The sequence below is a fragment of the Pelobates fuscus genome, chromosome 2, assembly GCF_036172605.1.
Source record: "Pelobates fuscus isolate aPelFus1 chromosome 2, aPelFus1.pri, whole genome shotgun sequence".
Classification (NCBI taxonomy): domain Eukaryota; kingdom Metazoa; phylum Chordata; class Amphibia; order Anura; family Pelobatidae; genus Pelobates; species Pelobates fuscus.
In genome coordinates, this window is record NC_086318.1 from 4,308,432 (window position 1) to 4,335,364 (window position 26,933).

The 26,933-nt window shown below is 46.2% G+C and overlaps 1 protein-coding gene across 6 annotated transcripts in view; it reads left to right on the forward strand.

The window, feature by feature from the left end:
• CAD (carbamoyl-phosphate synthetase 2, aspartate transcarbamylase, and dihydroorotase) overlaps positions 1–17,078 on the forward strand; it is a 61,576-nt gene extending 44,498 nt beyond the window's left edge. Inside the window, exons 30-46 of one of the 6 annotated variants that reach the window (XM_063441862.1) lie at positions 368–499; positions 699–900; positions 1,645–1,835; positions 2,042–2,182; positions 2,887–2,982; positions 3,809–3,950; positions 4,332–4,382; positions 5,217–5,258; positions 8,158–8,202; positions 9,703–9,866; positions 9,970–10,044; positions 10,283–10,495; positions 10,749–10,874; positions 11,057–11,212; positions 12,901–13,002; positions 15,096–15,190; positions 15,491–17,078. In XM_063441862.1, coding sequence (XP_063297932.1) covers positions 368–499; positions 699–900; positions 1,645–1,835; positions 2,042–2,182; positions 2,887–2,982; positions 3,809–3,950; positions 4,332–4,382; positions 5,217–5,258; positions 8,158–8,202; positions 9,703–9,866; positions 9,970–10,044; positions 10,283–10,495; positions 10,749–10,874; positions 11,057–11,212; positions 12,901–13,002; positions 15,096–15,190; positions 15,491–15,593 — 2,076 coding nt within the window. In that variant the 3' untranslated portion in view covers positions 15,594–17,078. The remainder of the gene's footprint in view (positions 1–367; positions 500–698; positions 901–1,644; positions 1,836–2,041; positions 2,183–2,886; positions 2,983–3,808; positions 3,951–4,331; positions 4,383–5,216; positions 5,259–8,157; positions 8,203–9,702; positions 9,867–9,969; positions 10,045–10,282; positions 10,496–10,748; positions 10,875–11,056; positions 11,213–12,900; positions 13,003–15,095; positions 15,191–15,490) is intronic. The other 5 variants (XM_063441863.1, XM_063441864.1, XM_063441865.1 and 2 more) reach the window with 5 other exon arrangements.
• Positions 17,079–26,933: the final 9,855 nt, after the last annotated feature.

The window sequence follows — 26,933 nt, forward strand, 5'->3', positions numbered from 1 at the left end:
GTAGAGGGACTAGTTAGAGCCACAGTCTGATTAGGCCCCTCCCTCCCTCCTAGAGCCACGGTCTGATTGGGATGTAGAGGGACTAGTTAGAGCCACGGTCTGATTAGGCCCCTCCCTCCCTCCCTCCTAGAGCCACGGTCTGAGTGGGACGTGGAGGGGCTAGTTAGAGCCACGGTCTGAGTGGGATGTAGAGGGGCTAGTTAAATCCATGGTCTGAAGAGGGACCATTGTTAAAGCCACGGACTGAGTGGGATGTAGAGGGGCTAGTTATAAGAGTTCATTGCTTGACCTGGCTAGTGTTAATTCTAAGACCAGTTTTTCTCTGGCCCTCACCGTTATTGACCATCGCTTTTTCCTCTCCCTGCAGCACTTTGAAAAATGGCCGTCACACCTGCCCATTGTGGCCCATGCAGAAGGTCAGACTGTGGCTGCAATCCTGATGGTGGCACAGCTTTACCAGCGATCTGTGCACATATGCCACGTGGCAAAGAAGGAAGAGGTACGTTTAGGAATGCATGTGGTCTGGTGAGTTTGTGGAAATGAAGTCTTTATTCTGGTGTTTTGAATACGATGACTACGATGACTCTTTCTGAAATTGGAGATATTTTTTCACAAAATGTTTTTTCTCAAAGGATACTTTGTAGTAAAGCTTCTACGGGGCATCAGCTGCGTACTAAGTGTTTGTTATTCCCCAACAGATTCTCATCATTAAGGCTGCCAAGCAGAAGGGCATCCAAGTGACGTGTGAGGTGGCCCCTCACCACCTCTTTCTCTGCCTCGATGACCTGGACCGAATCGGCCAGACACGGGGACAAGTGCGCCCCATGTTAGGGACACGGGAGGATTTAGAAGCATTGTGGGAAAACTTGGATATTATAGACTGCTTTGCCACAGATCACGGTAAGTGCTAGAATGGTAGATAGAGCTGTCCGATTATTCATGTAATTATCTGTGGAGTGGCTCTGTATGAACAGACAGAATCTCAATGCAGCCGGTCTCTGGTAACTTAAAACCACGCATGAAGGAAGCTGCACACTGGATTTATGGTGGCCTGGTGCAGGCAGTGCGAGAGAATGTTGGCTCTTGCATTATTCCGATCGAGGTTTTATCCGTTTCATCCTGAGCTGGAGTAGATGGAAGTTTTCCTGTTACTGAACCATAACCAGATCGTTTTCATTGCACAGAGCAGAATAAACCAAATCTTGCAATAATGCCCAGAGCCGTCTGTATTCCTGTATTCTACCATCCACCACCGCCTTCCCAAAATCCGAGCGGGCTTGGTGTCCTCCAATGCTGATTCTTATTTAATAGGGTTATTTACTAAAGTGAGAATTGAAAGTGAAATCAAAAAGGTTAAAATAACCGAACTGTGAGAATTCTCCAGCTCAGAGTCTTATTTGGACATTATGCCCTATACCCACAATGAAGATATGTCTGCAAGATGCTGCTCGTATGAGAACAGGGATGGATTTTATTGTCTGGATGAGACGATCTATTGAATTCAAAGGATGCATTTCAGATCATTGGAATTGCCATCTTATCTTCCTTAACCAGAGGGAGCCGTGTGTGTTAATGAAACCAGGTTTCTAAACTCTTATGTACTAAGATGGATTTGAATATGCTTCTAAAGTTCTTTTTCCACAGCTCCTCATTCTGTGGAGGAGAAAGACGGCCCAAATTCTCCTCCTGGGTACCCCGGTCTTGAGACCATGCTGCCCCTTCTCCTGACTGCGGTTAGCGATGGACGTCTTACCATGGATGACCTTATCAAGCGTCTGTATGAGAACCCTCGGAAGATCTTCTCTCTGCCCACTCAGGAGAACACGTACATTGAAGTGAGTCTGAACAAAGCTGCTCAAATTGTCCTTTTTTTAATTTTTTTTTTTTATTTTTTTATTACTTATTTCATTTACTTTCTACTGCCCCTCCCTCCTCACTCGCCCCTCCCTCCCTCCTCCTTTGCGGTCATTTCCTCTGGATCTTTTTCCATTCCAGGATTTTCTTTTTTTGAAACCCTTTCTGTTGTGATCTCGTTTGACAGGTTGATCTGGAGCATGAGTGGGTTATACCCCCAAGCATGCAGTTCACAAAGTCCCACTGGACCCCGTTTTATGGGATGAAGGTGAAGGGTGCAGTGCGCAGAGTGGTGTTGCGTGGAGAAGTGGCGTACATTGATGGCCAGGTACAATTTTTCTTTGATTCTCACTCAGTCCGTTAAACCACTATAGGCACCCAGACCACTTCATCTCAATGAAGTGTTCTGGGTGTCAGGTCCCCCTAGTTTTATCCCTGCTGCAAATTGAGTAATGCTTTCCTATGGGTGGGTTTGAATGCGCATTCGTCTCCACTTGGGAGCTGACGTCGGCAGGGGGAGGAGAGGTCACCAGTGCCGAGGGAGCCCGGCGCTGGATTAAGGAACGTGGCCGAAGTGGTTTTAACTCCTTCAGCCCAGCGGGAGAGGGGGGGACCTAATAACCCTATAGTACAGGAAAACTAGTTTGTTTTACTGGCACTATGAAATCCCTTTAAGTCTCTATGTTTAGTGGGTGAGACGGTTATTTGCCAGAAGAACTTGAATCCTGGATTGCTGCTTAACCTCCAGACCAAGAGTTGCTGTACAGGTAAATACAATGTAGAGCTCACATTCCAGGCTCTGTAGATTTTGCATATGCTGGAAATTCGTAGGATTTGCAGCTTCTGCAATCCTGGTACAATCCTTGGAAACACTGAGCACATCTCATTATAGTGATGTGATGGATTATTTCTTTATCACAAAACCATCTCTAACCTCTGTGTGATTTACCTTACCTTGTCTGTGCACCTGCCCTTCTAGTAATGCACTCATTTTGCTCATTCCTCTGATTTGACCCCCTCTGGTGCCTGCAGGTTCTCGTTCCCATGGGTTACGGGCAGGATGTGAGGAAATGGTCACCAACCGTTGCTCCCCAGACTCAGCCAGTGCCCAGCAAAGAACTTCTGAAGGTACGTTGCTCTCACTTTGTGCTACCTAGCGGATTAGGAAGCTGAATGGCGGACTAACAAGAGTGGAGAACCGAAAGCATGTGACCGCCTCTTTAACCCTTTAGCTAGATTAATAAATGATTATTTATTTAAAACTTATTGCTGATAATTCTCCTCACATAGTTCAGGCATTAAAGCACTTGATCAATAGCCTCTGGCATCAGGTCTTGTTTAGCATTGTAGAAGATGGAAGTGCACTCAACCCATCTGTCTTGGAATCCAGGGTGCTCCAAAGGAAAAGTCCCAGTACCAGAGGGACCAAATATGAAATATAAATATAATCCAAAGTAATCCAGGCACTCCAACGAATTCCAAATAAATAGGCAATTTTATTAGAACCAGGAACTACACAGCAACGTTTCAACCCCATAGGGTCTTTGTCAAGCTACTAAAGCACATATAAAATGATTACTTTCTACATTGTTCTGCATTGTGACACACATTTCCCGCACGCTATTTTCATTATCAGAGAAACCAAAGTGCTAAATAATCCAATGTCTCTAGACCCCAATCAAAGCATGTCTTCAGGAAATTCACATTCTACTCCTGCGGCCCCTCTTCCTGGCTCCACCACTATTGTGTTCCATCATTACTGTGGCGTCTGGTGGTAAAGTTGGGATTTCCGGCATTAAACCATGAGATTTGAGGCATGTGAATGAATTTCATAGTTTGTAGACTTAAACCGAGATCTAAATTCTCATTATATGAGGAGCCAAATTAAATAGCAATCCATAATCTAACCGAGATCTCCACCCTTCCTTGGTCATGGATATCCTTGTTCCCTCAGACCCCAGAACATCGTCATGTGACAGTACTAAGTGAGACTGTGCGCAGTCGAGCGCCCAGCCCACGTCGAGCAGGTCCAACTGGTGATGGACGCTTCCACCTGCCACCTAGAATTCACCGCGCTTCTGACCCAGGATTGCCAGGTGAGCGTTCTCACAGAGTTAGTTGAGATGGAGTGCCCTACTAAACATTCCGATTGTGGGCAGTATGCTCGGTATGGAAGAGATGGTGTAAATAGTGCAGGAAATACAGTAATTATTACTAGTAAATGGCATGTCTGTTTAATTCTGTTTATTTTGAAGATAACTTAGGGTGCTAAAGCCTAATTATGTCCTTAATGAAAAGGCTGGACTCAATTATTTTTCTCTCAATTTCTATGTCAAAGTATAAACTTCTGGCAAACTTAAAACCTGTAGCTTGGTGAACTGATTTGAGTCTCTTAATAATTGAACTCCATAGTTGATGTTAAAGGGCGTCCAAGATTTATTTGAACCTTCCACCTAATGTTGTGTCCTGGTCCACAGCTCCGAGGAAACTGACGGTATCGCAGTGTCGTGGGACAGCCACAAAGATCGGTAACCTCTATGGGCTGCTCACTAATCAGGGGTGCACGATGTGATGCAATTTGATTTTCCATTGATTTAGTGGTTAAGGAGTTCACCTACCTTATGGTGGTTGGAATTTCTCCCCATTTCATGATCATTCCAATCATGGTTTCCCAAGACATCAGCCTTCTGGGAGGGGCTAGCTATTGCAACCAGTAACTGCTAGTGACGAACAGCCTGCTACAAGGATGTTTGTCAATCTTGTCAAAAAAATGAACTGGTGCTCGGCCTGGAAGTAGCTGAGAAAGTCAACTGTTTGATTGTAACTGTGCCGTCACGGTTCCTGTTTAGCTTTGATTTCATCCGGATTTCTGACCCTACTCTGATGTTTAATACTCATTACCGCACAATTTGAATTCATTTGTAATACTCGTACTTTGTATTGTATTTAATCCCGATCAGTTAATATTTATTTGATTGGATAAGTTGTTGGATCAGCGCTTAGTGACCAGTGGATGATGAGAGAATGTGTGGTAGGAGCCAGTAGTCGCCCATTATGATTCCATCGTTCCATGGAAGAAAGTCAACCTTAAGCTGAAATAAATGTCTTCTGGCAACCTTACGCCGAGCGTGCTGGCTGTTAGAGCGTGGTGCATGGTGTATGTGCGGCTTGCCAGGTTTGTATTTAGATTGTATTTGGCCAAATGTCGCTGTCGGAATGTGACTGGGTCTCTTAGGGCTTTGTATTTTGATAGTCTCTGTGGACAGACCATATTACACATTCATTGGTTGCCTTCATCCTAATTATGTCTTTAGACGTGGACCAATCAGTAAGTCTGACTTTTGCTGACTTTTTCTGTTCAGAATCTGCTCTGTTGGAGTGTCCGGAGCTAATCCTGGGCTCAGGTACAGTCCTGTAATAACCATTTCTGGGCGATAATTTGCCTCTGGTGCCTTATACCTCCTGTGTGCAGCCTCCGCCTCCTTGTAGTTAATTAAGGAAAACCCTTCAATGAGCAGCCAGGGATGGTTACGCCTTTTCAACATTAACCAGCTAGCTCATGGGCTGGTTATTTCAAGCATGTGGATCGGTAGCCAGTCGCTTTGTACATAATGTGGCGAGGGTAACATCTCACTGCCACCCGCTTGTACTTTCTTCTCTCCTATAGGGTATGTAGGCAAAGCTTGGCTGCTTCTTGTTACGTGTGAGCGAGTCTGGCTGGGAAGCCCAGCTTGCCATGGGTACCTAGACGTGCTGGTGTGGCTGTATTTATAAAATTACTGCAAGTCCTGCTGTGCTTATTTCCCTAGTGGTAGCTTCATGGCTGGGCTGTTTTCCCTGTGACGAGACCTGCGGTGATATTATCTTAATATTTCTGGGCCATGTCTCCATACATGTGTGGGCTGGAAGTACATGCATGTTGTTTGTATGTATGGACTGAATTGGCTTTGTACGAGTTGGAGATGTTTTTGTAGGAATTGGGGGCACACCGCTGTGGTCAGTGTGTTTATATGGACTGGATCTATGCATGTAAGGCCTGTGTGGGTTTCAGCAGGGTCTGCTTGTGTAATCTGTGTGTTTTTATATGGACTGTGTCTGTGCGCGTTGGCTGTGTGTGTTTTATATGGACTGGGTCTGTGCGCGTTGGCTGTGTGTGTTTATATGGACTGGTCTATGTGCGCGTTGGCTGTGTGTGTTTATATGGACTGTGTCTGTGCGCGTTGGCTGTGTGTGTGTTTATATGGACTGTGTCTGCGCGCGTTGGCTGTGTGTGTTTATATGGACTGTCTGTGCGCGTTGGCTGTGTGTGTTTATATGGACTGTCTGTGCGCGTTGGCTGTGTGTGTTTATATGGACTGGGTCTGTGCGCCTGGGCTGTGTGTGTTTATAAGGACTGGGTTTATGAGCGTGTGGGCTGTGTGTGTTTATATGGATTGGTCTATGTGCGCCTGGGCTGTGTGTGTTTATATGGATTGGTCTATGTGCGCCTGGGCTGTGTGTGTTTTATATGGATTGGTCTATGTGCGCCTGGGCTGTGTGTGTTTTGTATGGACTGGGCTGTGTGTTTATATGTATTGGTCTATGTGTGCGTGGGCTGTGTGTGTTTATATGGATTGGGTGTGTGTTGGCTGTGTGTGTTTATATGGACTGGGTCTATGTGCGCGTGGGCTGTGTGTGTTTATAAGGACTGGGTTTATGAGCGTGTGGGCTGTGTGTGTTTTGTATGGACTGGTCTATGTGCGCCTGGGCTGTGTGTTTATATGTATTGGTCTATGCGTGCGTGGGCTGTGTGTGTTTATATGGATTTGGTCTATGTGCGCCTGGGCTGTGAGTGTTTATATGGCCTGGGCTGTGAGTGTTTATATGGCCTGGGCTGTGAGTGTTTATATGGCCTGGGCTGTGAGTGTTTATATGGCCTGGGCTGTGAGTGTTTATATGGCCTGGGCTGTGAGTGTTTATATGGCCTGGGCTGTGAGTGTTTATATGGCCTGGGCTGTGAGTGTTTATATGGCCTGGGCTGTGAGTGTTTATATGGCCTGGGCTGTGAGTGTTTACATGGCCTGGGCTGTGAGTGTTTACATGGCCTGGGCTGTGAGTGTTTACATGGCCTGGGCTGTGAGTGTTTACATGGCCTGGGCTGTGAGTGTTTACATGGCCTGGGCTGTGAGTGTTTACATGGCCTGGGCTGTGAGTGTTTACATGGCCTGGGCTGTGAGTGTTTACATGGCCTGGGCTGTGAGTGTTTACATGGCCTGGGCTGTGAGTGTTTACATGGCCTGGGCTGTGAGTGTTTACATGGCCTGGGCTGTGAGTGTTTACATGGCCTGGGCTGTGAGTGTTTACATGGCCTGGGCTGTGAGTGTTTACATGGCCTGGGCTGTGAGTGTTTACATGGCCTGGGCTGTGAGTGTTTACATGGCCTGGGCTGTGAGTGTTTACATGGCCTGGGCTGTGAGTGTTTACATGGCCTGGGCTGTGAGTGTTTACATGGCCTGGGCTGTGAGTGTTTACATGGCCTGGGCTGTGAGTGTTTACATGGCCTGGGCTGTGAGTGTTTACATGGCCTGGGCTGTGAGTGTTTACATGGCCTGGGCTGTGAGTGTTTATATGGCCTGGGCTGTGAGTGTTTATATGGCCTGGGCTGTGAGTGTTTATATGGCCTGGGCTGTGAGTGTTTATATGGCCTGGGCTGTGAGTGTTTATATGGCCTGGGCTGTGAGTGTTTATATGGCCTGGGCTGTGAGTGTTTATATGGCCTGGGCTGTGAGTGTTTATATGGCCTGGGCTGTGAGTGTTTATATGGCCTGGGCTGTGAGTGTTTATATGGCCTGGGCTGTGAGTGTTTACATGGCCTGGGCTGTGAGTGTTTACATGGACTGGTCTATGTGCGCCTGGGCTGTTTGTGTTTACATGGACTGGTCTATGTGCGCCTGGGCTGTGTGTGTTTACATGGACTGGTCTATGTGCGCCTGGGCTGTTTGTGTTTACATGGACTGGTCTATGTGCGCCTGGGCTGTTTGTGTTTACATGGACTGGTCTATGTGCGCCTGGGCTGTGTGTGTTTACATGGACTTTGTTTATGAGCACGTGGGCTGTGTGGTTTTATATGGACTAGATCGATGGGTGTGTGGGCTTGGGTCTATGTGCGCGTGGGCTGTTTCTATGGACTGGGTTTATGAGCGTGTGGCTGCTGTGTGTTTATGTGGGCTGTCTGTGTTTTATATGGACTGAAACGATGTGTGCGTGGGCTGGGTCCACGCATGTCCACTGACCGGTCTGCATGCTTTGTCTCTGTGGCAGCAGCTGAGGACCAGAAAGAGAAGCTTCCCAAGAAACCCTCGGAATCAGGTTATTATAAACTCCTCATTTTTGCAGCCTGAGTTGGCACTCAGTGTTTGAGTGACCTGACTATGTCCTTCGGCTCCTTCACCTTTCCACAACTGTGTGCTTGCTTGAAAGCCAAATTCTCTGCACGCCTCTCTCAGCCTCTCCATCCTTCCCATGTGTTCTTTACCGGCTGAGCTGCTGCAGGTGCTTGTGGACCCCGTTATATTGGTCTCTAATAGTATGCTGTCACTGAATGTCTGCATGAAAAATCTGACTTGGTAGCTTGAGTTCACAATCGTTTAGCGATGATCTGATGGCCCTGGAGATTTAACTTTAATGGCAGAGGCTGTGGTTTGGCAAGGGCTGTCAATTGCTTTGAGGTTACCATGGAGAGTAAAGTATTGAGAAAGCCTGCAGTGGTGCCATGGTTACTTGTGGATGAGAGGGGGTTTAATTTTGGTGACGTTTGGCACACAGTGCTTTGTTTGGTGGAGGGGCGTGGGTTAATATCTATGTTGCTTTGGCACATGATGCTTAGTTTGGAGGGTTGAGGGCTTGTGTGTAGGTTGCGGTTTGGTACAGGGGTGAGGGTTGGAGTGTTTGGCTTGGTTTGGTGCAGGGGTGAGGGTTAGTGTGTATGCTGATGTTTAGTGGAGGGGTGAGGGTTAGTGTGTGTGTGTGTGTGTGTGTGTTAGGGTTAGTGTGTATGTTGAGGTTTAGTGAAACGGTGAGTGTTAGTGTGTATGACGAGGTCTTGCACACTGTGCTTGGTTTGCAGGGGTGAGGGTTAGTGTGTATGGGGTAGAGATCTGGCACACAGTGAGGGTTAGTGTGTATGACGAGGTATTGCACACGGTGCTTGGTTTGGTGCAGGGGTGAGGGTTTGTGTGCGTGTTGAGGTTTGGTGGAAGAATTAGGGTTAGTGTGTATGGTGAGGTTTAGTGGAAGAATTAGGGTTAGTGTGTATGGTGAGGTTTAGTGGAAGAATTAGGGTTAGTGTGTATGTTGAGGTTTAGTGGAGCGGTGAGGGTTAGTGTGTATGATATGCACACAGTGTTTGGTGCAGGGGTGAGAGTATGTATGGGGTTGAGATCTGGCACACGGTGCTTGGTTTGGTGCAGGCGTGAGGGTTAGTGTGTGTGGAGGTTTGATGGAGGGGGTGAGGGTTAGTGATTTTGGTTTGGCACACAATGCTTGGTTAGATGCATGGATGAGGGCTATTGTGCATGTCTGGCACACTGTTTGGTTTGTTTGAGTGGTGCGGGTTAGTGTGTATGTTGAGGTTTAGTGGAGGTGTGAGGGTTAGTGTGAGGTATGTCATATGGTTAAGGGTTTCCTGGAATAATGAGGTATCGTGAATGTATGGGTCACATGGTGCCGTTTGGAGACTTTATTACATAGGATGTGTGGTGAATATTGATGTTTATCTGGTGGGATGTCCATCACATTGTTTCTTGTAGTCTCTGGGTTATTAGCTGTTGAGTTCTCTCATTGGTCTATTAAATGGCTGTTTTGTTTCAGAAACTGTAATAAACCAGGATGGATTCCCTTACCCTCCCCCCATTCCGAGGTTGTCCCCACAGAACATGTCCATGCAAAGTGTTCCACATGTGCAGACATCACCTCTCCTGCACCCGCTAATTGGGCAACATATTTTAAGTGTAAAACAGTTCAGCAAAGATCAGGTGAGTCTCCTGACCGGGGGTACAGATTGGCATGGTGGGCAAGTCCCTGGGGCGGATTGAACTCGGCTCAGTAATTGGATAATTCATTCTTCTTCTGTTCCAGATGTCTCACCTGTTTAACGTGGCTCACACACTCCGTATGTTGGTGCAGAAGGAGAGGAGTCTGGAGATCTTAAAGGTGAGTGAGTGGTGGAAACAGGTGTGTAGTACTAACCTTGCACTCACAATGTGCCTGCTATGCTTTGATTTACCCATAATGCCCCTGCATTGTTAACTTCCCATAATAAAACTGTTCTATTAACCTACCTTCCCATAATAGGTAGCTGTTCTATTAACCCTGACCCCCATTTTCTCTCTCTCTCTCTCTCTCTCTCTCTCTCTAATACGCTGGTTCTGATCCTGTTTTCTGCCCTTAGGGGAAGGTAATGGCCTCTATGTTCTTTGAGGCCAGCACACGGACCAGCAGTTCCTTTGCAGCGGCCATGCAACGCCTTGGGGGTTCGGTCATCTCTTTTTCAGAGTCCACATCGTCTTCTCAGAAAGGAGAATCCCTGACGGACTCGGTGCAGACCATGAGCTGCTACGCCGATGTGCTGGTACTGAGGCACCCACAACCTGGTGCTGTGGAGGTATGACTGTTATTGGCCTGACTCGTTCTAAGCTCTTGTGTAATAAAATGTTTGACAGAAAGTGCCGATGATCAGACTGTCACTCTCTCCAGCCACGTTCCCTCGGGGATGGAGTTTGTGTAATCCAGGACGGATGTTACCAGGCCTTTCTAACTCTGTGACGGAATGAATCTACTTGTCCTTTCAGTCTAGTCTCCTTAGTAAATCGTGCCCATCGTCATTAAACTGTAACTTGTTGTGTTTGACTTATCAGCTGGCAGCCAAACATTGCCGGAAACCGGTGATTAATGCTGGGGATGGTGTTGGTGAGCACCCCACACAGGCTTTGCTCGATATCTTCACCATCAGAGAAGAGTTGGGAACAGTCAATGGAATGACGGTAAGTGAACTTGTTAAGCAGAAGGTAGTTTCTGCTGACTGCAGCCTGGAGGTCTCTCTAATTTCTCCCAACATTAGTTCCACGGCTGGTGGTCTCTGGGATAGACTGGGAAGCCATGTTATGGGGAGTGAGTAGGGCAATAAATTCTACAGGGGAGATTAACTTTAATCTTCTTTATCCAGATAACGATGGTTGGGGATTTAAAACACGGCCGCACAGTTCACTCCCTTGCCTGCCTTTTGACTCAGTACCGTGTCAACCTGCGATATGTTACCCCGCGCAGCCTGCGGATGCCCTCAAAGATCATACACTTTGTGGCTTCTAAAGGAATTAAACAGGTAAGAAACCCCTTCCACTGCCACGTCGTGTAACGTGCGCGCCTTGTCTCCCCCGCTGCTGGGGCTCTAACGTGTCTCCCCCGCTGCTGGGGCTCTAACGTGTCTCCCCCGCTGCTGGGGCTCTAACGTGTCTCCCCCGCTGCTGGGGCTCTAACGTGTCTCCCCCGCTGCTGGGGCTCTAACGTGTCTCCCCCGCTGCTGGGGCTCTAACGTGTCTCCCCCGCTGCTGGGGCTCTAACGTGTCTCCCCCGCTGCTGGGGCTCTAACGTGTCTCCCCCGCTGCTGGGGCTCTAACGTGTCTCCCCCGCTGCTGGGGCTCTAACGTGTCTCCCCCGCTGCTGGGGCTCTAACGTGTCTCCCCCGCTGCTGGGGCTCTAACGTGTCTCCCCCGCTGCTGGGGCTCTAACGTGTCTCCCCCGCTGCTGGGGCTCTAACGTGTCTCCCCCGCTGCTGGGGCTCTAACGTGTCTCCCCCGCTGCTGGGGCTCTAACGTGTCTCCCCCGCTGCTGGGGCTCTAACGTGTCTCCCCCGCTGCTGGGGCTCTAACGTGTCTCCCCCGCTGCTGGGGCTCTAACGTGTCTCCCCCGCTGCTGGGGCTCTAACGTGTCTCCCCCGCTGCTGGGGCTCTAACGTGTCTCCCCCGCTGCTGGGGCTCTAACGTGTCTCCCCCGCTGCTGGGGCTCTAACGTGTCTCCCCCGCTGCTGGGGCTCTAACGTGTCTCCCCCGCTGCTGGGGCTCTAACGTGTCTCCCCCGCTGCTGGGGCTCTAACGTGTCTCCCCCGCTGCTGGGGCTCTAACGTGTCTCCCCCGCTGCTGGGGCTCTAACGTGTCTCCCCCGCTGCTGGGGCTCTAACGTGTCTCCCCCGCTGCTGGGGCTCTAACGTGTCTCCCCCGCTGCTGGGGCTCTAACGTGTCTCCCCCGCTGCTGGGGCTCTAACGTGTCTCCCCCGCTGCTGGGGCTCTAACGTGTCTCCCCCGCTGCTGGGGCTCTAACGTGTCTCCCCCGCTGCTGGGGCTCTAACGTGTCTCCCCCGCTGCTGGGGCTCTAACGTGTCTCCCCCGCTGCTGGGGCTCTAACGTGTCTCCCCCGCTGCTGGGGCTCTAACGTGTCTCCCCCGCTGCTGGGGCTCTAACGTGTCTCCCCCGCTGCTGGGGCTCTAACGTGTCTCCCCCGCTGCTGGGGCTCTAACGTGTCTCCCCCGCTGCTGGGGCTCTAACGTGTCTCCCCCGCTGCTGGGGCTCTAACGTGTCTCCCCCGCTGCTGGGGCTCTAACGTGTCTCCCCCGCTGCTGGGGCTCTAACGTGTCTCCCCCGCTGCTGGGGCTCTAACGTGTCTCCCCCGCTGCTGGGGCTCTAACGTGTCTCCCCCGCTGCTGGGGCTCTAACGTGTCTCCCCCGCTGCTGGGGCTCTAACGTGTCTCCCCCGCTGCTGGGGCTCTAACGTGTCTCCCCCGCTGCTGGGGCTCTAACGTGTCTCCCCCGCTGCTGGGGCTCTAACGTGTCTCCCCCGCTGCTGGGGCTCTAACGTGTCTCCCCCGCTGCTGGGGCTCTAACGTGTCTCCCCCGCTGCTGGGGCTCTAACGTGTCTCCCCCGCTGCTGGGGCTCTAACGTGTCTCCCCCGCTGCTGGGGCTCTAACGTGTCTCCCCCGCTGCTGGGGCTCTAACGTGTCTTTCTCACTCATACAGGAAGAGTTTGACAGCATTGAGGAGGCCCTGCCCGATACTGATGTGGTGTATATGACTCGGATACAGAAGGAGCGCTTCGAGTCCCAGGAGGAGTATGAAAACGTAAATATCCACAGGGGGCTTGTATTACGATGGATCCACATAGTGACAGTCGCATTATCGCTCTGTTTAGTTGTGTTTTAATATGTATTTAGCGGATGTAGCAGTATAATCACGGTATCTCCGCTGGTAGTCAGGATAAAGCAGGTAAAACGCAGGCAGCGTAATAATAATCCCCCTTCCCCGAAGACTAGACGACACACAGTCTGGGAGCCAACTGTCATTTTATTCCACGGTCACCGTATTTATGCAAGACCCCATGCAAGGGGTTTCCTGAATGACATTGCAGGGGTTTTACTACAGAGGACTGTGTGGGGAACTTAGCCCGCAAGGCTGTTTCCCAGCATGCCTTGCTGTACAGGAGAGATAATTGTGCAAGAATGTACTGTCAATCACATTACCTCTCCGTACAGCAAAACATACAGTTTTACATAAAAATACATAACTGATATAATATTCAGACGACTGCTACACACTGCATATAAAACAAGCATAGCAACAGTTAACGAAATATTCACCAGAACTGGCTACGTTTGCCACAGTGGATCTCTTTATATATTTAATCGCATATTTTAGAGATTTTATTGGTCTCACCATCTCTGGGGTAACATAAGGAAGTATTTCCTGTTTATTCACAGGAGGAATATATTGAGATCCCCTGTGGGAGTGTGCTGCTCAGGTAGTGTGTGTTATAGGAGGTGTGGGGAGCTGCAGTGAGTGTGCTGCTCAGGTAGTGTGGATTACAGGAGGTGTGGGGAGCTGCAGTGAGTGTGCTCCTCAGGTAGTGTATGTTATAGGAGGTGTGGGGAGCTGCAGTGAGTGCTGCTCAGGTAGTGTGTGTTATAGGAGGTGTGGGGAGCTGCAGTGAGTGTGCTGCTCAGGTAGTGTGTGCTATAGGAGGTGTGGGAGCTGCAGTCAGCATGCTGCTCAGGTAGTGTGTGTTATAGCAGGTGTGGGGAGCTGCAGTGAGTGCTGCTCAGGTAGTGTGTGTTATAGGAGGTGTGGGGAGCTGCAGTGAGTGTGCTGCTCAGGTAGTGTGTGCTATAGGAGGTGTGGGGAGCTGCAGTGAGCGTGCTGCTCAGGTAGTGTGTGTTATAGGAGGTGTGGGGAGCTGCAGTGAGTGTGCTGCTCAGGTAGTGTGTGTTATAGGAGGTGTGGGGAGCTGCAGTCAGCATGCTGCTCAGGTAGTGTGGGTTATTGGAGGTGTGGGGAGCTGCAGTGATCCTGCTGCTCAGGTAGTGTGGGTTATAGGAGGTGTGAGGAGCTGCAGTGAGCGTGCTGCTCAGGTAGTGTGGGTTATAGGAGGTGTGGCGAGCTGCAGTGAGCATGCTACTCAGGTAGTGTGTATTATTGGAGGTGTGGGGAGCTGGAGTAGTCACCTTGCAGGCTGCAAAGTGAGCTTAAAGGGACGCTATAGTCATCAGAACTGCAGCTTACTTTGTTTGTTCTGAGTATAATCCTTCCTTTCAGGCTTTTTGCAGAGAAAATGCTGTGTTTACATTACAGTCTAGGGATACCTCCACTGGCCACCACTCAGATGGCTGCTAGAGGTGCTTCCTGGGGCAGTGCTGCACAGTGTGACTGCCATTGAGTCAATGTATCTCTATGAGGAGATGCTGATAGGCCAGGACTGTTTGGTTTGTGCTGGCTCTGCCTCCTTGACAGTCTTGGCCAATCCAATGCTTTCCTATGTGAAAACATTGTGAATGGCTCAGAACACTTCTGATGTCAGCCAAGCAGACATATTAGGGGCAGAACCAGCAGCTGCAGACTGGAATAAAGGTAAGATTTTACTACATTTTGGATGTTCCTTTAAGTCAGGGCTGCCCAAGCTGCGGCCCCCCAGATGTTGCTGAATTTCATCTCCCATGATTCCCTGGCTATCTGTTTCATTGAAAGAATCATGAGAGTTGTAGTTCTGCAACATCAGTGGGGCCGCAGGTTGGCCAAGCCTGCTTTAAGTAGTTTGTCGTTTTGTTAGTTGTTTATAGCACATGTTGTTGAAAACTCATTTAGAAAGTTTTCTTGATAAAATAGAAGTTGTTTTGTAGTTCGTCGATCTTCCCATCTGTAATTATCCTATGTTCCCTTCTCAGTGTTTTGGGCAGTTTATCCTCACACCGCATATTATGACCAGGGCTAAGAAGAAGATGGTGGTCATGCATCCAATGCCACGTGTCAATGAGATCAGGTAAGGAGACAAAAAGGGAGAACTTCGAAAGGGATGAATGTTGAGAAAAGGTAAAGAATAGGACGAGGTGGAGATGGCAGATTGGTAAAAAGATCGCGACGACATGGGAGATATGGAAAATGTGTCATGGGGGAGGATGCAGCATGAGTAGGTTTAGAATCGGCGGCACAGGTGAAGAAATGCTAGACTGGGTTAAGGGGACAGGCTGGGGTGGATGGAAAATGTGTCTTGAGTGTGGGAATTGACATTATATAGGGTGGTGAGTAGGAGCGTGTTAATCATGCATTTCTCTTTCCTCAGTTTGGAAGTAGATTCAGACCCCCGTGCCGCATACTTTCGCCAAGCTGAAAATGGCATGTTCGTCCGAATGGCTCTCTTGGCCACAGTGCTTGGCAAATACTGAGTATGGACATCTCAAGCAATCCATGAACTGGACCAAACCACTCCATGCACTAGTAGGGGTTAGAGCTGCAAATTAAGAGATAAATCGCTCAATCATTCTTTTTTGGAATCCTCCCCTCTTTGCTAACCGAGTAGTACTGTGCACGAAAAAGGATCCTTGTTATATCACCAAGGAGTGTCCCAGCTACTCTCTGCCCATCCTGACTGTACTATCTCCATCTGTTATTTTACCCTGAACAAAAGCAATGGCTAATGTATTCAACAGCCCGATCCATCCTAACTGTACGATTACCATCCGCCCTGACTATTCTCCCTATAAATTGGATGTTTCACATGACTGTTATTGGGGATTCACTCTTATTGTTACCTAGGTTAGGGGCCCACCTCCTTTCCATTCTGAAGGTTCATTGTTGACAGCAATACACTTCCTGCATGTTGGATTCAGAGGAGATTTCTTAACCAGGTGTGGGTGGCTTGCAGAGACTCTACATTGAGCTGCACTGGTTTGGTGGTGAGATTAACCAGAGGAGGAGATCACCAGTGGGCCAAGCGCTGAAGACACTTTTCTATGAATATTACCCCGTTTCTATGGTTATTTACAAAATCATTTTAACTTCACCTTAAACTATCATCTGGAAGTTTAAAACTGTCACAAATGCTGATCGTTCATATAATCCTTTTCTAAAATAAGTTTTCTAAGAGCAAGTTTGGAGCCATCTGTGACCCCGGTTAGTGGATCTGATGGGATTTTCCTTCATGAGTTAATATCTGCTGGTGAAGCTGCAGTCATCGCAAGGTTTTCCTGTAACCAGCTTGTTTCTAAACCAATGAGGACTGCAAATACACCACCTCCTAGTGGTGCAGAGCATTCCCTGTACCCTGGTAGGAGGAGGGTATTTTAGGTTTGAAGCTGTATAATTGCATAGGGGTAGCCTATTTATAGGCTTTGCGCTTGGCATCAAAGCCAACCAGATAAGTCTTTGCACTATTTGTTGGCAGGGTCACAATCTGCTCGGTTCTCACTTGTAACTACATAGGTCTGAATTGAATTTCAGTCTCTATTGGTAAGGTCAGTCATCTCACTACTATCAAATAATGGAAGGGTCTTTACAGTCCTCATGGGTTGGGTCACAACTTGGTCCTCTCACTGTAATCCGATAGGGGTCTTCAGGGGTGGAGTCACAGTTCAGCATTTTCACTCTCATTCAATAAGTGTGATTGGTCTTTACATTCCTTGTGGGTGGAGTCACAGTTGAGAAGGCTTAGTTTAACCAGATAGGGATGAGGAGTCCCTTAGTAATTGGTGGGCTCAGTTTCTTTCTGGTTTATATTGGATCATGCCTTGCTTCTTGCTGCTTTATTTAATTAGATGCTGGTAGAGGAACGAAGGACTGAGAAGAAAGAAATGCTGCTGGGTTTTTGATGTCAATGTGTAGGTCATGCTTATGTGAAATTTTTCTAAATAAATGAAATGCACCCCATAAAACCTGTCTGAATCTCCATGTGATATTGCTGGACTCTGGTCTTGCTGTGATATGCTGGCCTTTTGGTTAACTGGACAAAAATGCAAAGCTAGACCACTGAGAGCAGCCATTCCTTTTATCTAGATATTATCAGTGAGTCCAAGTGCTGCCCTGTTATATCCAATGATCCCCAGATCCTTCCATGTGGTCAGAATGAATTCTTGGCTTTAGGAAGTCTGTATCACTGGAGATAATGGGAGGGAAGTATCTACCGTTCAGATATCACCCTTTACATCTCACACCCTTCCACCGGTTATCACTGGAGATAATGGGAGGGAAATACCTACCGTTCAGATATCACCCTTTACATCTCACACCCTTCCACCGGTTATCACTGGAGATAATGGGAGGGAAATATCTACCGTTCAGATATCACCCTTTACATCTCACACCCTTCCACCGGTTATCACTGGAGATAATGGGAGGGAAATATCTACCGTTCAGATATCACCCTTTACATCTCACACCCTTCCACCGGTTATCACTGGAGATAATGGGAGGGAAATACCTACCGTTCAGATATCACCCTTTACATCTCACACCCTTCCACCGGTTATCACTGGAGATAATGGGAGGGAAATACCTACCGTTCAGATATCACCCTTTACATCTCACACCCTTCCACCGGTTATCACTGGAGATAATGGGAGGGAAATATCTACCGTTCAGATATCACCCTTTACATCTCACACCCTTCCACCGGTTATCACTGGAGATAATGGGAGGGAAATACCTACCGTTCAGATATCACCCTTTACATCTCACACCCTTCCACCGGTTATCACTGGACGAGCATCTTTGGTGCCTACCACCTTCCACATTAAATCCTGCCTCTGCAATTGGTAGGTCATTCTAAAACCTGTTTCTGAAAATCAGTGAGACCCACAATTTGGCTGGCACCGGTGCCTGCTTACCATATTCTGCATTATATAAAAACAAACTCGCAAACTGTGTGAATAAATGCATTTTATTAAACCGCTTTTAACACACTCCACTGCCTTGTTACCGCTGTGCTCCAGCAGGATCTGATTAGCTGCAATGTCCAGACTGTCCGCCTCCGTGGTGCTTGCTTAGCATGGGCTGGAACGAGACACATTAAAAATATCATCGTGACGTTTAAACAAATGAGACTGCATTCCTAGGAAGCGCAAGCTATTGCCTTTTCTGCTGCATTTTATTTATTTTCGGTGGAGTTTATTTTGATAGTATTTGGATAAAGCACCTGCAGAGTTTAGTTCACTGCTTTCCACTGCGGTTTTCATGAATTAGTAAAAGCATTTTGCAAATTTTAAAGGGATATTGTCACCAAAACAACTTTAGCTTAATGAAGTAGTTTTGGTGTCTCAATCAGGCCTCTGCTGTCTGACTGCTCAATTCTCAACCATTTAGGAGTTAAATCACTTTTATTTCGGTTTATGCACACCTCCCCTGGCTGTGACTGACATACTCTACGTGTAAAAATGGTTTCAATTTTAGTCAGATGTAATTTACTTTAAAATATTCTATTTCCTGCTCGATCAAGTGAACTTTAATTATATACTGGAGATTCATGCATGGTCTAGCAGGCGATGGGAAATTCTAAATTAAACAGAATTTGCAATAAAGGAAGTGTAAACATTAGATGACTCTTTACAGGAAGTGTTTAGGAAGGCTGCGTAAGTCACATGCAGTAGGAGTGACCAGGGCTGTATAAACAAAGTGATTTAACTCCTAGATGGCAGAGTATTGAGCAGTGAGACTGCAGGGTCGTGATCTATACCCTATAACTGCGTCACAGGGGATGGCCTGTGGGCTTTAATATTGAATCTCCCCTTCCTGCAGCATGTAACTGTATCATCTCACAGTAATAATATATGGTGTCTGCAAACAGAGGGAAGGTGTAGTGTGCGGGATGCTTGGGTGAGGCTTACCAGGCAGAACATGCACATTAGGAGGTAGGACAGGATGAGCGAAGTCATAACGAGGAGCGCCACTCCCCATCCTGGGACACCTGTAATCAGAGAAGGAGTAATGTGATCCGCGTCCATCATGTGACCAGGTCATCACAGTCTCAGGTTAAATTCAAACTGAAAGCCAAGCTAACGGAACTGGGAGCCGAGATGACTTGGAGAATTGTTCCAGGCCGGCTATTTCAACTTGGATTTGAAATTCACTTTGAATTCAAACGTTCGTGAATAATCCTGGGAAACTGAATTTAAAATTCTCAGCATTTCTGAAAATGACCAAAACCTGCCTTTACTCCATAATATTTACAGCTGGAAGGGAGAATATGACTAAATCGTATCAGACTGAACGTCTTTAACATAAAGAATAACGGGTTCCCCTCTACGAGGCCAAATTTAATCCCTCAGGCTCTTCACTAAAGTGGAAGTCAAAGTAAACTTAAGATTTAATTTAATTTCTCCACTGTGGCTATTTTAGCCTTAAACTCCACGGTGTACCCCCCAAACATTAACTGTGGGAATTCTGACAGATGTGGATTGTACACTGGAAGTATGGTGGGAACGTGGAGTCTCCTTCCAGTAACGGCTAGTGCAGTGTAGGGAGAGGAATCTGATTCTCACCGCAGCGGGGGTGCCATTTAACTTACCAATGGTTGAATTGGTTTGGGCATCTGAAACAGATTAAACAATAACAGGTTAGATTATGGACGAAGGACTGAAAAAGTCAATAGCAGACAAAACGAAGGGAATTTCAGGAAACAATCCTTTCACCCTTTATCTGCTGAGCGATGCTCTGCTTTTTCTTGGTCTTGTTTGATTTAAAACGTGATTTTTATGCAGTAGTCCTTAAAATCATATTAATTTTAACAGACTTGTAATAGTTAACCCCTTGTGTGCAAAAATATGTAACTAGGAATACAAAACAAACTGCAAATGTCAATGAACTGCAGCAAATTATAATGAATTTCACATCGACGTGACAATGACCCAAAGCACTCAGTCATGTCAAGGTCTTGGTGCAGCCCAGTCAGTACCCAGCCCGGAAACCCATGGAAAACCTGCGGAATGAGCGGGAGACACGGGAGACCCTCTCCAAGAGAATCGACTTCCATAAAGACTGCTGTAATAAATGCAAACGCTGCTTCCACGAGGTGTGACTTGGCCAGGGGTGCAGACATGCAATCAGGTGTATTATTTAACCCCTTCAGGACGGAGTCAATAGTGCACGTTCTGATCAAAACTAAACAAAAACTGGAATTTGCGCTATATGTCTGTTCACCCGTAGTTCACCTCTTTCATATTAAATGCACCCACACTTATTATATATCATTTTGTTCAGGAGAAACAGGGCTTTAATCTATCATTAACTATTCATATATGGAACATCATTTATTATGAATAAAAGTAAAAAAAATGAGAAAATAAGATTTTTATTTTTTTTTTAATTTGTATTTCCCTCTGACATTTTAGCTGTGAATGTCATAATACTGTTTTTACTGCACAAAAATGCACATATTTGTAATCAGCGATGTCTCACGAGTACAACAGTACCCCCCATTAACAGGTTTTATGGTGTTTTGGAAAGTTACAGGGTCAAATATAGAACGTTCCATTTTCAAATTGAAATTTGCCAGATTAGTAATGTTACCTTTGAGACGGTGTGGTAGCCCAGGAATGATAATTACCCCCATAATGGCATACCATTTGAAAAAGTAGACAACCAAAGGTATTGAAAGTGGGGTATGTTTAGTCTTTTTTAGTAGCCACTTCACAAACACTGGCCAAAGTTAGCGTTCATATTTGTTTTTGTGTTAAAAAAGCAAAAAACGAATATTTGGCCAGTGTTTGTGACTAAGTGGCTACTAAGAAAGACTGGACATACCCCATTTGCAATACCTTGGGTTGTTTACTTTTGCAAATGGTATGCCATCATGGGGGTAATTCTCATTCCTGGGCTACCATACACTCTCAAAGGCAACATAACCAATCTAGCAAATTTCAATGTCAAAAAAATGAAATGCAAGCCTTATATGTGACTCTCTAACTTTGCAAAACACCATGAAACCTGTACACGGGGGGTACTGTTATTCTCGGGAGACTTCACTAAACACAAATATTAGTGTTTTAAAACAGTAAAACATATTACAACAATAATATAGTCCATAAAAGTGCAGTTTGTTTGTAAAAATTGCAAAAAAACGTCACTTTTACTTAAAATATCATCGTTGTAATACAATTTACCAATTTGAAACACTAATATTTGAGTTCAGCGAAGTCTCCCGAGTAAAACAGTACCCCCCATGTACAGGTTTTATGTTGTCTTGGAGAGTTACAGGGTCAAATATAGTGCTTGCGAATTAAATTCTCAGCACTTTCTCCCTGTGTTGTCAGGTATGTCAATCAAATTTTAATTAATCAAATCACCTAATTATGTTAAAAGATTACTTAAATATACACGTAGAATTTTAATATATATGCATTTATAGGTATTTAAATTCTACGTGTATACTAATGTAATCTTTTATGTAATTATATGTATTTATATATATATTTGCGGTTATTTGCATTTTATATATAGATTGTCATTCTAAGTGTATTTTGTTACCAATATATATATATATATATATATATATATATATATATATATATATTAATAACAAAATACAGTTAGAATGAAATTACATATGTATATATAATTTATATTAAATTTTGTTAAAATATTTTATTTATTAATTTTATTATTTTATTGTATTTATATATGTAACGTCATTCTAAGTGTATTTTAATACTAATATATATACTAATAGTATTAAAATACACTATGTATGACGTTAAATATATATAATATACATATATATAATATATATACATATATGATATATATATATATATATATATATATATATATATACATTTAATTTATTTTATAACCTGTCTAATATTTTTTTTTTTACACTACCTACCAGCAGGGGGACTGTCTGATATTTTAGACAGTCCCCCTGCTGGCAGATCCACTGCCAGCTATAGGGGGCCATGTGATCGCTCTTTGAGAGCGATCACATGGCACCCGGGGGCCTCACTTGCCGGGGAGGGCTGCCTGGGCTGTGAGGCAGTCCTCCCGAAGCGGAGCGCCGGTAAGGTAAGTATACCGGGCGCTCCAGGGCTCAAAGCCGTTACGGCGTGCTATGCCGTCACAACGGCTTTAAAGCCCACTTAAAGCGTGACGGCATAGCCTGTCGTAACGGCGTTAAGGGGTTAAAATATTCCTTAAAATGAACCAGGTATTGATTTTTGTATTTTGGTTTTGTTGATGGAAAAAGTCTCACAATATTTCTATCTTGGTGTTTCAAAAAAAATGTTAATTTAATTTTATATCCTCTACACCAGTCATGTCCACATTTACATCATAGTGGGGTATAGTGACACAGTAACAGAGGGATTGAGGGCCTGCTCAGTGAGTTTACATGCTAGAGGGAGTGGGGTATAGTGACACAGTAACAGAGGGATTAAGGGCCTGCTCAGTGAGTTTACATGTTAGAGGGAGTGGGGTATAGTGACACAGTAAGAGAGGGATTGAGGGCCTGCTCAGTGAGTTTACATGTTAGAGGGAGTGGGGTATAGTGACAGTAACAGAGGGATTGAGGGCCCTGCTCAGTGAGGTTACATGTTAGAGGGAGTGGGATATAGTGACACAGTAACAGAGGGATTGAGGCCCTGCTCAGTGAGTTTACATGTTAGTGGGAGTGGGGTATGGTGGCACAGTAACAGAGGGATTGAGGACCTGCTCAGTGAGTTTGCATGTTAGAGGGAGTGGGGTATAGTGACAGTAACAGAGGGCTTGAGGGCCTGCTCAGTGAGTTTACATATTAGAGGGAGTGGGGTATAGTGACACAGTAACAGAGGGATTGAGGGCCCTGCTCAGTGAGTTTACATGTTAGAGGGAGTGGCGTATAATGACACAGGAACAGATGGATTGAGGGCCTGCTCAGTGAGTTTACATGTTAGAGGGAGTGGGGTATAGTGACACAGTAACAGAGGGATTGAGGGCCTGCTCATTGAGTTTACATGTTAGAAGGAGTGGGGTATAGTGACACAGTAACAGATGGATTGAGGGCCCTGCTCAGTGAGTTTACATGTTAGAGGGAGTGGGGTATAGTGACAGTAACAGAGGGCTTGAGGGCCTGCTCAGTGAGGTCACATGTTAGAGGGTGTGGGGTATAGTGACAGTAACAGAGAGATTGAGGGCCCTGCTCAGTGAGTTTACATGTTAGAGGGAGTGGGGTATAGTGACACAGTAACAGAGGGATTGAGGCCCTGCTCAGTGAGTTTAAATGTTAGAGGGAGTGGGGTATAGTGACACAGTAACAGAGGGATTGAGGACCTGCTCAGTGGGTTTACATGTTTGAGGGAGTGGGGTATAGTGACAGTAACAGAGAGATTGAGGGCCCTGCTCAGTGAGTTTACATGTTAGAGGGAGTGGGGTATAGTGACACAGTAACAGAGGGATTGAGGGCCTGCTCAGTGAGTTTACATGTTAGAGGGAGTGGGGTATAGTGACACAGTAACAGAGGGATTGAGGACCTGCTCAGTGAGTTTACATGTTTGAGGGAGTGGGGTATAGTGGCACAGTAACAGAGGGATTGAGGCCCTTGTTTAGTGAGTTTACATGTTAGAGGGAGTGGGGTATAGTGACACAGTAACAGAGGGATTGAGGGCCCTGCTCAGTGAGTTTACATGCTAGAGGGAGTGGGGTATAGTGACAGTAACAGAGGGATTGAGGGCCTGCTCAGTGAGTTTACATGCTAGAAGGAGTGGGGTATAGTGACACAGTAACAGAGGGATTGAGGGCCCTGCTCAGTGAGTTTACATGCTAGAGGGAGTGGGGTATAGTGACAGTAACAGAGGGATTGAGGGCCTGCTCAGTGAGTTTACATGCTAGAAGGAGTGGGGTATAGTGACACAGTAACAGAGGGATTGAGGGCCCTGCTCAGTGAGTTTACATGCTAGAGGGAGTGGGGTATAGTGACAGTAACAGAGGGATTGAGGGCCTGCTCAGTGAGTTTACATGTTAGAGGGAGTGGGGTATAGTGACACAGTAACAGAGGGATTGAGGGCCCTGCTCAGTGAGTTTACATGCTAGAGGGAGTGGGGTATAGTGACAGTAACAGAGGGATTGAGGGCCTGCTCAGTGAGTTTACACGTTAGAGGGAGTGGGGTATAGTGACACAGTAACAGAGGGATTGAGGGCCCTGCTCAGTGAGTTTACATGTTGGAGGGAGTGGGGTATAGTGACAGTAACAGAGGGATTGAGGGCCTTGCTCAGTGAGTTTATATGTTAGAGGGAGTGGGGTATAGTGACACAGTAACAGAGGGATTGAGGGTCCTGCTCAGTGAGTTTACATGTTAGAGGGAGTGGGGTATAGTGACACAGTAACAGAGGGATTGAGGGCCCTGCTCAGTGAGTTTACATGCTAGAGGGAGTGGGGTATAGTGACAGTAACAGAGGGATTGAGGGCCTGCTCAGTGAGGTTACATGTTAGAGGGAGTGGGGTATAGTGACACAGTAACAGAGGGATTGAGGGCCCTGCTCAGTGAGTTTACATGTTAGAGGGAGTGGGGTATAGTGACACAGTAACAGAGGGATTGAGGGCCCTGCTCAGTGAGTTTACATGTTAGAGGGAGTGGGGTATAGTGACACAGTAACAGAGGGATTGAAGGCCCTGCTCAGTGAGTTTACATGTTAGAGGGAGTGGGGTATAGTGACACAGTAACAGAGGGATTGGGGGCCCTGCTCAGTGAGGTTACATGTTAGAGGGAGTGGGGTATAGTGACACAGTAACAGAGGGATTGAGGGCGTATTACTGCTGTGGAGCTCTGTTATACACTCAGACACATTACTGGGAGTATTATTACTGTGGAGCTCTGTTATACACTCAGACACATTACTGGGAGTATTATTGCTGTGGAGCTCTGTTATACACTCAGACACATTACTGGGAGTATTATTACTGCGGAGCTCTGTGATACACAGACACATTACTGGGAGTATTATTACTGTGGAGCTCTGTTATACACTCAGACACATTACTGGGAGTATTATTACTGTGGAGCTCTGTTATACACTCAGACACATTACTGGGAGTATTACTGCTGTGGAGCTCTGTTATACACTCAGACACATTACTGGGAGTATTATTGCTGTGGAGCTATGTTATACACTCAGACACATTACTGGGAGTATTATTACTGTGGAGCTCTGTTATACACTCAGACACATTACTGGGAGTATTATTACTGTGGAGCTCTGTTATACACTCAGACACATTACTGGGAGTATTACTGCTGTGGAGCTCTGTTATACACTCAGACACATTACTGGGAGTATTACTGCTGTGGAGCTCTGTTATACACTCAGACACATTACTGGGAGTATTATTACTGTGGAGCTCTGTTATACACTCAGACACATTACTGGGAGTATTATTGCTGTGGAGCTCTGTTATACACTCAGATACATTACTGGGAGTATTATTACTGTGGAGCTCTGTTATACACTCACACACATTACTGGGAGTATTATTACTGTGGAGCTCTGTTATACACTCAGACACATTACTGGGAGTATTATTACTGTGGAGCTCTGTTATACACTCAGACACATTACTGGGAGTATTATTGCTGTGGGGCTCTGTTATACACTCAGACACATTACTGGGAGTATTATTGCGGTGGGGCTCTGTTATACACTCAGACACATTACTGGGAGTATTATTGCGGTGGGGCTCTGTTATACACTCAGACACATTACTGGGAGTATTATTGCTGTGGGGCTATGTTATACACACAGACACATTACTGGGAGTAGTATTGCTGTGGAGCTCTGTTATACACTCAGACACATTACTGGGAGTATTATTACTGTGGAGCTCTGTTATACACTCAGACACATTACTGGGAGTATTACTGCTGTGGAGCTCTGTTATACACTCAGACACATTACTGGGAGTATTATTACTGTGGAGCTCTGTTATACACTCAGACACATTACTGGGAGTATTATTGCTGTGGAGCTCTGTTATACACTCAGACACATTACTGGGAGTATTATTGCTGGGGAGCTCTGTTATACACTCAGACACATTACTGGCAGTATTATTGCTGTGGAGCTCTGTTATACACTCAGACACATTACTGGGAGTATTATTGCTGTGGGGCTCTGTTATACACTCAGACACATTACTGGGAGTATTATTGCTGTGGGGCTATGTTATACACACAGACACATTACTGGGAGTATTATTGCTGTGGAGCTCTGTTATACACTCAGACACATTACTGGGAGTGTTATTGCTGTGGAGCTCTGTTATACACTCAGACACATTACTGGGAGTATTATTGCTGTGGGGCTCTGTTATACACTCAGACACATTACTGGCAGTATTATTGCTGTGGAGCTCTGTTATACACTCAGACACATTACTGGGAGTATTATTGCTGTGGGGCTCTGTTATACACTCAGACACATTACTGGGAGTATTATTGCTGTGGGGCTCTGTTATACACTCAGACACATTACTGGGAGTATTATTGCTGTGGGGCTATGTTATACACACAGACACATTACTGGGAGTATTATTGCTGTGGAGCTCTGTTATACACTCAGACACATTACTGGGAGTGTTATTGCTGTGGAGCTCTGTTATACACTCAGACACATTACTGGGAGTATTATTGCTGTGGAGCTCTGTTATACACTCAGACACATTACTGGGAGTATTATTGCTGTGGAGCTCTGTTATACACTCAGACACATTACTGGGAGTATTATTGCTGTGGAGCTCTGTTATACACTCAGACACATTACTGGGAGTATTA